Source organism: Atractosteus spatula, chromosome 2, assembly GCF_055471065.1.
Source record: "Atractosteus spatula isolate fAtrSpa1 chromosome 2, fAtrSpa1.hap1, whole genome shotgun sequence".
Lineage (NCBI taxonomy): Eukaryota > Metazoa > Chordata > Actinopteri > Semionotiformes > Lepisosteidae > Atractosteus > Atractosteus spatula.
This window is the reverse complement of record NC_142707.1, coordinates 44,353,434-44,369,407: the sequence shown is the minus strand read 5'-3', so window position 1 is coordinate 44,369,407 and position 15,974 is coordinate 44,353,434. Positions and strand designations below refer to the sequence as shown.

Genomic DNA, 15,974 nt, shown 5'->3' with positions numbered 1-15,974 from the left:
AACTAACTTTAATCCATTAGTCTTGATAAATGTGAAAATGCATGTATATCTTGTTTATATTTTACTTTAATAAAGAAGACACAAAAAGGACAAAGTAGACTTGATCATTAGAAATCTCCCATCCCAGTACGGATCAGATCCATTCCTAGTTTCTGAGGTTGTAATACTAATGTCAGGAGTGAAGAAGGCCCTGTTTATTATACTTTGTACAGTTAGTTTCTTACCACTTGAGCTAAATATACTACATACACTCAACATCCATGACTTAGTATAAAACTTCTCTACGAATGAAAATAGGATTTCCGTACATTTAGAATAAGGAACAGGAAAGAGGATCGGTAAAAGGCTCTTCATGTAGATTTTACATTGAAATAATAAAAAGGACCAAATGATTTGGGAAAACAATGTAAGCACAAAAGATTTTAAAGTATTTTACATTGACATAAAATTCTATAAACACGTGGTCAACCTTTGTGAAATACGATGAAGAAAGGAAGAATCACAAACTATTAAATATGATTACATTTACATGAGCATTCAATAACCACCTTAAAAGAACATGCAACATATGTTTTCCTGGCATTTTTCTGCAAACATTTGTCAGCAATTTATCCCTCCTGTTTACAATTACAGCTCTGGTCATTCTGTCACACAATTTTGGCAATATATCATTGTCTCATTTTGCCTTCTTAGTCCAAATCTTCTGCCAAAGAATATATATGCTGTTTGTAGTATTCTTTTTCCCTCTTTTTTACCCTTCATTGAGGTTATGATTAGGGCAGACAAACCAGAATACTGATTTCAACACTTCTTATTATTATGATTTATAATTTATTTTAAGGCATCAGTGTAACGTATTGGTCAGGGATCTGGACACAATACTCGAAGACTGTGGGTTGAAATCCCAGGTAAGACTTTGTCATTGTGCCCCTGAGCAAGGTATGTCACTCAAATTACTTGAGTAAAATATCCATTTGAACAAATGTAGGTTTGCTATGGATAGAAGCATCGGCCAAGGCAAAAATAATGATAATATAGTGTATGTCTGCATTTTACATTTCTGTTTACATACATACATGCATACAGCTTTTCCAAATCCATTGATTGTGGCTGATGTTTTATTATGGGATAGTTTATATATTTCCTTCATTGAAGGAAAATTACTCAATACATTAATCAAGTAAGAAACAGATTTTATCATTCTAAAAATATTTTGAGTTGTCCCACATTTTTACACTGTTCTCTTGACTCAGCTATGATTCTGAAACTTGACAGTCTTCTCACTTCTCACAAAGTGTACCTCCATTAGATTTTCATTTGAAATGGATAATAAACTTTGGCATAAGCCAATGGTTTAAATTAGGCTTTTCTTTTTAGATGGGATTTAATTAAAATGTAATTATCTACATAATTCTCAACACTAGTGTGTATACTGTATGTATGATTAAATACTGAGTTTACATACAGTTAGATAAAACAAACTCAAAAGCACTGATAAATGTATTCAGCTTTACAGATACAGAAGTTGACTACCAAAAAAGGAAGACTGCTGCGATGACTTACAGCACAATATTTCAGTTAATGTTTTATTAATGAGTGAAATATTTTACAGGCAACATTTTCATTCAAATGCAACTATTACAAAAATCTACAACTGCATTTCAAGTGTCTTAATGAACAGTTCTTTTTGAAGATATGCACATATCAAACAGGAAGGTCATAAACTGTAAGACACTACTGTAACCTAATAGAAATGCAACTTCCTGAGAACAAAAACATCCTGCCCAAACTGCAAATCAGAGCACAATGCTGTGTTTTATTGAGAAGTACACCCTTATACATTAAACATTTGAAATGTGAAAGAACATATCAGAATAAATGTATGGAAACTACACAGCGCTTCTTCTGCCTCACATATAAACACAAACAAACTGCCCTTTGGGGATAATAAAAACTCTCTCTATACTTTTAATATATAAAGATGGCAAGAACCAAAATGATTTTTGGTTACAAATAATTTCTTTTAAGGTCTATCACCACTGACAGTTTATATCGGATATTATGTTTAATGCAAATATCTTGCTTCAATGTTCCTTAATGGTATTTTGTGTTCTTAGTTCATACGGCGTTACTTAACATGTGAAGATTTTGCCTTTTATATTTTTTCCAGTATAGACAATTTTCAAGAATCTCAAACAAAATATCTCAATCATCCGTAAATCGTGAAGCACGCATATGACTTCTAGTCAGAAGAAATGTCATCTCCTGAGGATTTGTACACAACGCCACCCTCCCCCAGTTCTGATATCATCATTCAGATCACTCTACTAGAATCAACACAACTGTAAATTTTCTAGCACATTTGCACATCCGTTGGTGTTTCACATCATTGCTTATATAAGCAAATCGGGCAATTTACTTTTCAGGTTGCAGGAAAAAACCAACACAGAACTGCTCTATGTCTGAGAAGCTAAAAGCACCACATCTTGTGATTTCTTAAGAGCAACATGTTGTATTTGCTCTGGTTTATGCATATTTACTTTGTGTCTGCTTTTTAAAAATGATTTTGTAACAGCAAACAATGCTGGAAAATCTGGAGACTACATTTTCTGTTGGTTTTTGCTTTCTATATTTATGTTTCAAAAGACTCCTCCACCTCCTGCCTTCAGAGTGAACTGACAGCAGGGTTTAAGAAAAGATAATCGCTGTCGGTGTGAGTTGAATTTGTAATGTCTTCAGCCTTGAAACACACTAGTCAAGATTCCCTTTACTGTAGTAACCATGTCCTAAGATTTACTACATGAATTGCAAAGTGATGTTTATACAGTATATTGCATTAATAATGGATGCTTACTAGCCAAGCCAAATACTACTGCTCTTGCAATTTAACCTGGTCACAAATTGTGGGAATATAATCTCCTCACTGGTCATAATGTCATTTTTAATACCAAAAATAATCTGACTTGAATTAAAAAAAATATTATTAAACAGATAAATTAAAAGATGAATTTAGAACGTTTTAAAATAAGATATTTACAACATTTTTAATTATTACAACTGTTAATTCAATAATAAGATAATGAATAACAAGAACAATGGTCTTCTTAGTGTTTACCATGCATTTATCTCAAGAAAAAGCAATCCAGGAATCTAAAGTGATATCGGCATTATTAATCCTTGAGCGCCATCCAGTGGTTTGTTCTGTTACATTTACACAATATGCTGCCACCTGGTGAGCAGTTAGAAAAATATCTGGTAATTAGTTATTCACTAATGTGCTATTCATTATGTGCTTGAAAGAAAATAGAAAACAATTTCTATTTTGTACTGATAATCTTTGGGATATTACACAATATGGAATTAAATAAAGTTACTAAAACTAAAAGAAAAGATTCTGACATCTATGTGTATTTATGTTAACACTATGTTATACTATGAAGTAGTAAAATAAATATTTTACAAAATTACATGAACCAAAATAAGAAAAAAAATGTTCTTATTCAGTCTTCAGGCACCAGTGGTATCTTTAAATTAAAAGCAATGATGACAAAGTCATCTCTTAACAGCAATGTCAAATGATAACAGGAGTTTTTAGAGTACTTGGAGCAAACATTCCTTTTGGCTTGAATAGTTTCAGACAAAAATAGCAAAACTGTTACTTTTCAGTATTTTTTTAGATGAAAGTCAGATTGCACAAATAGAACCTACGAACCTATGATTTATTTAAATAAAACACACTAAATGGGTACCAAATATAATCTAAAGGCCTGGATTATTTCTCCCTTGCTTTTGTAATTCCAGTTTATACAGTTTTTCTCCAAGACTCAGACTCAAATTTCAAGGAACGGCTGACTTAAAGCGCTGCTTCTTTAGAGAATTTTGGGAACGCATTAGGCACATTGAAATAAAAAGGCAAGGGTGTAGTTTGGAAATTAAGTAATGCCAGTAGAGCCTGGAGATGTTCACAAACTTCTATCACAATTAGAACTGCTTCACCTTAATCTTGATTTCCGCATAATTTCCAACAAGATTTTTAGTAACCTGTTGTTTGTGTAATTGCTGTGCTGTGATGAACGGAACTCCGATTGGATAATGATAAGAAAAAAAAACTATTGGTTATTCATTGGTTAAAAATATTGGTTATAAAACCAATGGTTTTAATAAACTTAGAATATGTTATTAGCATTTGTCCTGTTGAAATGTATATGATTAAGTATATTTTCCTTCCAAGCTTCCACCAAGCTTGAAGGTGTGTTCCTTATCTCAATATGAATTTCAATCAATATCAATCAGATCTTAGGATTTCATGCATTTACTAAGTTTCTCTATTATAGTCATAAAATGACATAAATGGACATGAAATGATTTTGATTTTGCTGGACATAAAATGATTTTGTCTTGTCTTGTTTTAATATATTCTTCCCAGAATACATTAAAACAGGAAAGTAAAATAAAGACAAGTATAATTGCAGTATTAAACTGCAGCAATGAGCCTTAAACAGTAAAACAATCTCAAGCACATTAATTATTAACACAGACTGTGAAAATATACCCCAAAAGCTTGAATAAGAAAAAGCTTTTAAGAAATATTCAACTTTTTTTGTTTAATCCTCCTATGAAGAAGATCAGACATATATTTATGCAGAAGACATAGTGCCACAGGGTTAATACAGAATAGTTTTAACAAGTATAAAGCATACAATACCTCAGCATTCAAATTGTCAGCAAGGCTCTCCAAAAACTGGCTTTCAATTGGGTTTTGTTGAGTAAGCAGAGTAAGGTAATGACTCAGTTTATCATGTGTTGAAATAATGGTGCCTTCTCCAAATTTATCGAACTGTGGTCGTCCTGCGCGTCCAAATATTTGCATAACATCCAAAATTCCTAAATCCACCAAAGTTCCTCTCTTGGCATCATAAATCTGGGTACCCTGTTCATGCATAAAAAATAAGATCACAATGAAAAGAATTGGCAACAACAAAACAACATCTGAGAAAAATCATAAAAAAAAAACAAAACAGTACAAAAATAAAATAAAAGCAGACTAAAACCAGAAAGCAAGATACTTTAACTATTCAGTGTTTACATCGATTGCCAAACACGTAAAACAACCTTTAAAAAAAACATTACAAACCTACATAATATGCCTTCACTGCAGGAATGATAATGAGCATTTACAGGACTTGGTAAAACTGGAAAAAAAAGGCAATATTCTATATGACTAGATGGCATTATTATCCCAAGTATTAGTTACAAAAAAGGAACCAACGCACACCAAAAAAGTGAAAGTCATCCCCGACATCATTACTATTAAACATTACTCTGTAGATTGCTTTTGAAATATTAATGAACTATCTAAGTGTTGCTCTTTTCCGTGTTATATGTACTGAGTACACTCTACATTTGTATGCAACATAATTATATAGTATATAAAACCGCCATAATGGTTTTACTTTGCAGCTTTGCACAGTGTTTCCTGTTAGCAATGTCTGTATATCGACCACATTTACATTACTATAAAAATTCGTTGAATATCAAGTGAAATTGAGATATTTGGTTCCAATATTTAAAAATCAACACTGATTGTAAAAAGATGGACATTTTAACGTGAAGTTATTTTGGTAGTAAAAGTAATGATAGAATGCCTTTTGTAGTCATTGTGTTTAAAAAGGGTACTTGGGTTCAGAAATCTCAAATGATAAGGCTTCCCTCTAATTTGATTTTGTATTTATGAATGAACAATTTGCCATTATAAATATGACGCCTATATATGTGCAATGAAATGCTTATATATACATATCTAAAGTATGTGCTCATAATTGAATAGGCCCCTACAATGTAAAGTGTGAGTCTACCTCTGCTAAATATGAGAAAATACATTGACACAGAAATATATACAATCCACAAGCATACACACAATCCACACTTCACATTTTGTCATTATAGTTTCAATTTGAAATGTTTTGTCATTTGCATCTATCTAGTTCCCGTTCAGCTACTTTATTTCTAAAAACCACCACTGCACTGAGCAAACACAAGACACTAATGTGCTTTACACCATAATCAAAATCACTTTGCAAAAAACCTTTAATGAGTCCACAGATCACAGACTGTGCGGCCCACTCTTGCTAGTGACAGTGTTGAAGCCCAGCACAAAGCCTGGATACAAAACTTCATTGCAATGCAAATAATACACTGAGCTAGGCAATTTACAACTTGTATTTGTCTGGTGATCAAAGTCTCACCCATAATCGATAATCAGAACATTTCTGATATTTTAGTATATTAAAAGGATCCTATTTTAGCTCAGACTTTTTTTAAAAGGAATAATCCTTTGGTTTTGATAACAAACTGATTAAATCTTATTTTAAGCATAGTATACGTGGTTACAAGTATACCAGGTGAATTTATGCTAAACAAAACAAGCAAGACATCAAAAGTTTCTGATGTTAAATGTCATGAAGACTATAGCCTCCTTTTTCGTGTTCAAAGCATAGTGAAGCTAAGGATATCTGGTCATTCTAAGTGATGCTGAGTAGCATGCCCCCTGCTGTAAACCAGAACACCTTCCCAGAGACAAGGAAACTTTCGACAAGAACCTTCACACCCCAATTAGAAAGAACAACGAGATGGCGCCCAGGCTATAGCTATGCTGGGGAGGGTTGAAGGTTATTGCATTCTTAAGTTGGAAAGACTCCTGAAGAGGCATGAGATTTGAATCTGTTGCCTTTGCGTGATTTTTGCTGGGCATTAAGGTTTGCATGGCCACAGTTAGTACTTACAGCACTTCCATGACCTAGGACCTGTTTTTGTTTAATCCACATATAAAAGCGACTTGTTTCTACATTTGCATTCCTCTCTTAGTAGCAAACTTTACATTGTTTAGACAAAACTTGTAAAACGTTTAAAAGTAGAATTAAAAAAAATATATATATATATTTTCAATTTCTAGGCAGAGACGTTTTCACCTTGATGATCACAGCGTGTGCGGGAAGGTTAACACCCCAAGCCAGGGTAGCTGTACAGACTAGAACTTTGATGTGTCCACGGGAAAACAGGCTCTCCACGAGGTTCCTGTCCTGCCTCAGCATTCCTGCATGATGAATCCCAAATCCATCCGGGAACATCTCCCGCAGCTGCTTATTCCGAGATTTTTGTATCTGTAAGGGAGACAAATACGCAGTTATATTAGTTTTGCTTTAATAATGAAAAAAGATGAATCCATCAGCTTTCTGAGCTTGGTGTTTTACAACACACTGGCATAATGACCACAGAGTCATTATACTAAAAAGGATTTAGTGATTTGTAGACATCACTACATCTGATTTGGTTAAAATTATTTTTAAACTAGAAGAATTACATGAGCACCTGAACCTATGCATTTCCCTGATTACATTCCCATATTTTTAATATTAAGCGCTTTTTCTGAAAAAAAATCAAAATCCCCCATTAGTTTGAGAGTGTCTGCTCCTGCTTCATTACTGAATTGAGCCACTTCAGACCACTGCCCATTTCAAATATGTTTTTTCTCGATAATGTCTAGAGCACACAGATGCCTTGCTGCTGTAGCATTATTTGAACCCTTCCCATCATCGACACAGCATAAAAAAACTGCCTTTGGCTCAACTACTTTCTCTTACCACTTGATCTGGGTGCAGCCTTTGATTCTCATACTCTTCTGTGGTGTCTCAGAGACCTCTGCAGGGCTCCCCATTGGTTCTAGGCATTTGTTTGTAATAGGCCTGTGTTTGAAACCAGTAGAGGTTTTTCACCTTGCACACCAGGTATCTCAGATTGTGACCTGCAATTGTGACCTGAGGACTCTTCTACTTCATATCTAGATGTAACATTTTGGACATTTACAACTCTGAAATGATCAGCTGTTGATTACAACCTTTATGAGAAATATCAACAGTTAATCTATGACACTATGGATGGTGACTGTCATCAGGTATCGTGGTAAACCCACGTGGTATTTCCTCATTGGTGGGTCACTCTTAACTTGTTAATAGACTTCTGACAGGTGACACCAGCACAGATGGGCTGTCTTTTTGGAACTGCAGATTGAAGTGTTAATTTGGGAATTATACAACAGGTGGCATCAGGATTGATCTAATTTAGGGTGTTAGAATGGCAAGCCATCTTTCATCTTTATTTGTCTGTCAATTGTACGGCCTTAGGTTCTACATAAACTCTTAAAGAACTCTGCTCCTTTGTACAGTAGTTCAATACATGTCTTTAAACTCCTGCTCTGACTGTTTGCCTTTCATCCATAGCTGATGCTTGTTTGCTGAATGTCCCCCAGACTGTGCTAACAACAGTGAGTTTAGTATATTTTCTGTCTGTATAAAGGTCTGTGAAACACATTACGCACGTACTATAGATTAAATAATATTTTAAAATTTGTCCGATTACCCAAATTGCTTGTAATCAGGCATAGGTTATTATTCACTTGTATATTTTATTTCTTTCTTACTATTTGTAAGATTTTTTCTAATTTTACTGCAGTTAAATAACTCTTATGTGCTTTCCAAAGATGGTCAGGAAATGTTTGAATGATTAATATAACTAACTACATGGGCGGGGGTGGTGGTGGTATGATTAAAGGAGGTTGCTCTATCAGGGAGGACTTCTAAAGTGATAAACTTCCAGGTTTTGATTAAGCATTCTCTGTATATTTGTATTTGTATTTGTATTTGATAAGCCCAAGTTTCAACAGAGCTTTCATTTATTTGCAACAAGAATGCATGCATTTACACTTACATAATTAATAAGATTAACAGTACTTTCACTTGCATTTTAAAGTAGTTGTGTAAAACACAAACATACATGTTTTCGTTTCTATTAATTTCATTCAGTTCTTTTTACATCCATTAATGACCTCAGCAATTATATACATATCTACATACTGTATATAACTATAAATACTGTGTACAAATCACATACAAATCTAAGCTTTTAGAAACTGCTGATTAGGGGTATACATGTCTATCTTGCTGTACTGGAGCTCTCCAGGAACAGGGATGGATTCCAATGTCATGTATTACATAGTAACTTGAGGCACAGGGAAGGACAGGAAATCCAATCAGCAGACACTGACAGTCTATTGATATGTCCCAAGACAGAATGAAGGACAAGGCACTTCATCTTCTTTGATCTGGTGTGGCGACTGCCCCAGATTGTCAACTTATTGACTGAATGGCCAGTAAGAATCCTCACATTCTCATGCCCCTCAATCAATCAAAACTGCCAGTATTCGTATAGCACTTTTTATCCCAGTGGCTCCCAAAGTACTTCACGTACAGAAGGTGACCCAATTTTTTCTTCACTAAAGTGCAGCACCCTACAAGGTGATGTGTGGCAGACATGTAGAGAAATCGCTTCACCCACTTAATTAAGGGGGAAATTTAGAGAGCCCAGAATAGATTTTAACCACAGCACTGGGGTTATCATCTCTTCAAAACAGTGCCATGAAACCTCTAATGACCACATAGTCAGGACAGGTCAAGTTTAACGTCTCATCTCCTACAGAAGAGTGTCCACTGTTACCATACTGATCTAATTTCCTGGGTTCTTTCAAAAAATAGGATGTGATCCTCAGATTATCCATCCAACCATTAATTAACAGCTTTATCCAATAAGGGCCAGTTTTCCCAAAAAAGCTAATTAACCTACTAATATGACTTTGGACTATGAGAGGAAACTGGAGCACTTGAAGGAATCCCTCACAAATATGAGTATAACATACAAACTCCACACAGACAGCATCTTAGGAATTGAACCCAGGGCCCCTGCACTGCAAGGCAGCAATGCTAACCACTCTGCAACAGTAGTGCCCAAATCTCAGATCAATTAGCTGAATAGATGGTCCAAATGACCTTTCATTGATAACCTTCTTATGATCTTGCCACCTACTGGTCCATCAGCACTACTTACAGCAGCATGGTTTTCCTCTGAGGTATCCCATCCCAGTAATAACAAGACCTAGCCGTGTTTCGTTTCTGACAGGATCAGGCTACAAGCAGGTAAATGTCAACACGGGCACTCAGCAGACACACTATTCATAGGTGCAAGCATCAACACTGGCACACACTCTCAACCTTGTTTTACACTGATTTGGGTCTCCCAAGTTTGCAAAAGCATTACTGCACTTCGGTAGAGACTAAATATAAACCTAATAGGAATGAGTTATTAAAAAAAAAACAGTAATATGTGCATTACTGAAAAAAACAAAGACATTCAATTATAACCTACAAAGGCCCTGTGTAGAAGCATCAGATTTAGATTTAATATTGTAGTTAAAAAATAATTGTATATACTCTTATTTGTTATTATACCTTACCATATTTCCATATTATTTCTTGTATTGCATCAGGTACCCTTATGTTCACAAACATAATTAATATCCATATACAATGTAACTCTGTGGAATCTGGCAGTGCTTACCAGTTCCCGCTACTGTGTGTGGGGGAGCTGATACTGTACAGTATGTTGCCACTAAATCAGGCAAATTAAAATTTTGACAGTCTGACTACAAAACACTGCAGATTTAAATGCAAGTTCCTACACATTCCCCCAAAAGCTGTATCATTAACATCTATGGTTACCAGAGCATCAGAAAGTTGAAACATCAACCGAGGGAGTAAAATAAAGTATGAGACTGAAGTACCTGGGAAATAAATATCTCTACTACTTCTCTACTTAACATGTCTAAACGGCATAAGGATCAGTCAATCTGGCTATTGCAATTGTCTGATTAATTTGTTAATGTGAATGCTGAAGTTATTCCTGTTTGCATTAACTATAAATGTCTGCAATTCCTCAGTTCCATAAAAATGTAAACATTCACTTTGATATCTATATAAATCATGGACAAAAATATTAATTAATGTTAAATTAAAAGAAGTATGCAGGCATAACCTATAAAAATTAACAAACATATTTAAAAAAAATACTGGTTTACAGACCAGTATACACATGGAATAACCTTCATGACTCTTTTCTCTGCTCATTGTAGTGAAAGCACATTTTGCCAACACATGTATGAAAAAACTGCATATTAGGGGGTATCACAATATGTTGAGCAGTATATTATGAATATGTCTTATACATTAAAACATTGTTAGTAAGGACTATTACCATTATTCCCAACAGTAGAGGGCAAACAAAATTCACATATGTACCAAAACAATTAGATATTCTTCTGTACCATCAGAATATAAACAAATTCAAATCATTACCAGGGGCTGCTCAAAGGCTTAGATTAAATAAAAAACTTCAATGCACCTGGAAGTATCAAAATGTTTTGTACCAGATGGCATTTTTCAACTTGCTAGGGGCTTCTTAGTTCTGCTAAAGAACCTCCCCTCCCTCTCCATCGATTATCAGGACTGGAATTTGCACTTAGATGGTGGTTAAAAATACGTTCTCTCTGTAATTTTTATGGAATAATGATTATTCCTTGTAGGCATTATAAAGTTATTTCCCCATTTCCCCCCTATTTATGTAATGGCACTTCAATATCTAATGAACACAGTAATACTTCTATTTTCAAGAAATGTTTTAGCATGGTCTTACTGGACAGAAGATTTTTTTTCACAATTACCAGACACAACATGGAAAACACAATTAATTAACACAGGTACAAAGACAATCACAAACCACATCACAAATCACCACGAACAAAATTCATGAGAAAGGCTTAGCCCTAAGTCAACAAAGGCATCAAAAAGTGAACCTGATCAAAGCAGCACACTCTGATCTCCTGCTCCTTTAAAATATTGTACACGTTCTCCTAAGAGCCCTTTTCATAGTTTGCTACAGTTGCAGACATCAAAGGTGTCACTCCCCATACAGCACCTCCCCATGTTGGCAAACAATAAAAAGAGAAGCCCCAACATCTGGCAAAGAGGCAGCGACTACAGATATTTGCATACCAAGACCCACATCTGTCCACACACATGTATTCCAACACACTAAAACAAACACAAGCAACCACGAGAGGTCTCTTAAAGAATGAAATACTCCGTGATCAATTTTTGCATTTCATGCGGCTAAGACATGAAGCATCAATTTCAATCTGCAAGGGAATGGCCTGCTAAAAAAAAAAAAAAACATTCACATTCAGGAGTCGAGGAAATTGTTTTCACCACAGCATAAACTCTTTCAGTTATTTTGTGTTTCTGCAGACGTGCTACAGAAAAATCGCATACTGGGCTTCCTTTGAAAGGGCTGAAATGAACAGCATGTGCTGAATATAGATTTCTGAAGCACACTGCACTTCTTGGCCTTTACTAAAACCAGAAAAAGAAAGGGAAGGAAGGAAGACAGAAATAAAGGGCTGACCTCAGGAAAGACATTTCATTACATCTGAACTGAAAAGTAATTAAATTACCAAAATCATCTAGGACAGTCTGCATGTTATAAAACAAAAAGCTGCATTCTGTGACGACAGCTGTTAGCATGAAATTGAGTCTGTTACAGTTGGTAATTTGTCATGAAATAATTAAAACTGTCATACTAATCCCAAAAAAGTATCCTGAGCAGAGAAAGAATATCCAAGGTTTAATGCTTGCATTTATTCATCTTATTATCCTTTCTTAGGTCCATCACCAAATAAGTATCTACATATAGTATTTGCAACTCTTTACTGCTTTAGATTTTGTACTTTTGATTATTTTTTAACTGTTACTGATCTTCCAGCTTTTGAAAATGCTGAATGTGTGAGTTGAGCTTGCAGACATAAAATGATGAGAATTTGGAGTGAGAGAGTGAAGGGTTATACAGTAAATACAATTTTATATACTTCAAAACAGAACTGTATTCACTTTTAACACTATTTTTATCATAACAGATGAGTTCTTGCAGAAATTCATTACATGAAATTGGAAACTTTCGGACAAGTACTGATCTTAATTAACACAAAGACAGGTATACTGTATATTCTGCAAAGGAACAAGTAATAGGATTATTCCATGCTGTAAAGAGAAGAAAGGAAACACCCAAAGAAGGCTCCAGAGCCGAAATGTTGTGTTTCTTTTATTCTCATCAGCATGGAATAAACCTATTATTTGCTCCTTTGTAGCCTACGCATGCTGATGCAGCTACCCACCTGAACTACTGTATATTCTTATGCAGAATTGTCAAAATGCTGGATAAAAGGGTTCAAACTATCAGATGGCTTTCTCTGGGAGAAATCTGTACACAAATGATTTCTATTTATGATTTTTCAGAAGTTTCCTCTGTGCTGTTAGGGGTAATTGTTGTAGTGACACTCATGTCCTTTTCTCTTTAAAAAAGAAAATATTTTGTCATTTTGCTTATTTGTAGAGTTGTAGAAAAGGAGCAAAACCTCTTTTTGCATGCATACGATTCAAGACAGGATGTTAGTCTATCACAAGACACACACAAGCAAACAAGGACAACTTTGAGACATGAATTAACCTAGCCAACATGTCTAGGAGAGGTGGAATGAAGCCTGAGCACCTGTAGAAAAACCACATGGACACAGGGACTATAACCAAAATCTACACAGAACGTACACAGAATTAATGCCTGCTCCTTCCCTCTTATTTGTCTCAATCCTCCTTGACCTTTATGTTGTCTTTGACACTGTGATTTGGATCACATTATCCATCTGTCAACACTTGCTGACCTGAAAATCACTGGCACTCTCTTCCAAACCTTGTAGATCTCACTCACCAGGCCTCTGAGCATGGCTTCCCCTCTGTGCCTTATTAGCTCTCCACTGATGTCCCCAGCAGCTCTATGCTGCTGTTGTCTCTCGACACTTTCTTGGACTTCTGATCTCCTCCCATGCTCTTTCATACCACTTCTATGCAGATGATGCTCTGATCTTCTCTTTCCCTGCCTCTGATATGCTTGCTTTCTCCAGTATTAATGCCTGCCTTTCAGTCATCTCCTCCTGGATGTCATGTCAAACTGAACTTGTCTAAGTCTAAATACTGTTCTTTCTCTTCTTCCCCTTCTGTCAACCATTCCCTTTGATTCCTTGATCTGCACCTTCCTCATTATTCTCCCCCCTTCCTGCACAGCCATAAAATCTCTGTCATTCTTGACCCCTCTGTTTTCTGTTCTGGCCCATGCCAGGCACTTCTTCATGAGCAATATCTGCTGGATTTGTCCCTTCCTCACTTGTGTATAAGACTTCTAGTTCAGGCCCTGTGGCTCAAACGCCTGGACCGATGCGACTCCTTCCCAGCTGGACAGTTCTGTTTCATCTAGAATTCTGTCACTCATGTGGTCTTTTCTCCGCCTTGTTTCTCTTATGCAATGCTGTTACCCCAGTCCCTCCACTGGCTCCCTACAGCTGTGCACAACCATTTCAAAACACTCACGCCTGAAGAAGGCTCCACAGCACAAATGTTGTTTCTCTTTTCTTTTCCTTTCCGCATGGAATAAACCTTTTCCTGTGCAGCCTGTGCATGATGACGCAGCTCCCTACTTGGACTTCAACTTGTCTACTGGTGTCTTAACGACTCTGCCCCAGTGTATCTTCCAGTCCATCATTCTCTATACTTCCTCCTGACCTCTTTGCTCCTCCTCTCTGATCCCCCACCTCCAGTGTCCATTCATTCTACTCTCTGGCTCCGCATTGGTCAAATTAACTACCCACTGAAATCAGAAATGCTCAGTCCTCGATCATGTTTCAATGTCATCTCAAGACAAATCTGTTTAAAAAGCTCCCCTGATCTCTCCCTGCCACGAACCTTTACCAACTGATACTCCACTCTGCTCAGTGGCATTCCCTCTTGACTTGAATCAATGATTCTTTACCATTACCACTGTTGGTTTACCACTGATGTACATTTTTTATTGTATTTGAATCTTTCTATTGCATTTGAATAGTTTATATTTGATATTTTTTGCATGTCATCTGAAAAAGGATGTCTGTTAGTGCAAGTAATTTTAGACAAAAGCATCTGGCATGTAAAGAAATAATCATGAGGGTTATAAATTCAATTTCACAAAGTAAAGGGATACAGGAGTACTAATGCACTGCAATTGTTTCAACAATGTCAATTAATTCATTTTAATCATGAGTCTGAGAAGTAGGTGATCAATTTATTTAGGATCTGTTTCGGGATTGATGCTTTCAGTTTCTGAAACATGAATACAAACTTCAACACCCTATAATTTTATACCCTAAGATACAGAAACCAATTAGGTGACTACTTTTCATGGTAGAGTATTTGGCTTGGGGCTGCATATTTGACAACTTACGTTTTTGCAGTTTAAGGAGGTTCATGTATATGGTAAGCATGGAAACTTTTCCTATTTTCCTTCTATTAGAAAGTATACATTGGCTTATAGTTTACTTATTGAAGCTTTTTTAATAGAATAGTTAGTAGAGTGTAAGTAGAGGAAATGTTGCTAAAATCTCACATCTGCCCTATAAAATAAACCTTAAAATAAAAAAAAAACAGAAGTATATTATGCATATGCTGTGAAACATAAAAAACGCAACAGATACTACTAGTTCCAATACTCTTGGGAACAGTGCACTAACACTATTAAAAACACAGTACAGTATAACTCTATTAGGAAGAATAAAGTAAAGGAAGTTGAAAAATGTAAGTGGCCTTCTGCAATTTTGGTCTTTATTTTTTTACATATGATGTCCCATTAAATTTTCTTTGGATGATTCTTTTTTCCAGTTAAAAACACTGAATCCTAATTATAAAGAAGGTGAGTTGCTTTATTACTTAATATCTCAGCCACTGAGTGTTTTGTCACATCAATCTGTCAAGCACAACTTACAGGTTATGTAGATCAGTAATCCCAAAGCCCATTTAACTAATTTCAGTTCAGCATTTTACCAATTGTTAGGTGTATACAGTATGGTTGTGCATTTATTTTCTCCAGCTGTTGACTGAGACATGCTGACAATATTTTTCCAGTATAATGGAAATGCAGTTATGATGATTATACACCACATATAATATTGCAAATAA

The 15,974-nt window shown here is 35.4% G+C and overlaps 1 protein-coding gene across 1 annotated transcript in view; it reads right to left on the bottom strand.

Moving 5' to 3' along the window:
* Nucleotides 1–15,974, bottom strand: part of ascc3 (activating signal cointegrator 1 complex subunit 3) — a 382,719-nt gene that overhangs the window by 82,527 nt on the left and 284,218 nt on the right. Inside the window, exons 15-16 of the mRNA XM_088905827.1 lie at nt 6,969–7,160; nt 4,706–4,930 (exon numbers count right to left, since the gene is read on the bottom strand). Coding sequence (XP_088761953.1) covers nt 4,706–4,930; nt 6,969–7,160 — 417 coding nt within the window. The remainder of the gene's footprint in view (nt 1–4,705; nt 4,931–6,968; nt 7,161–15,974) is intronic.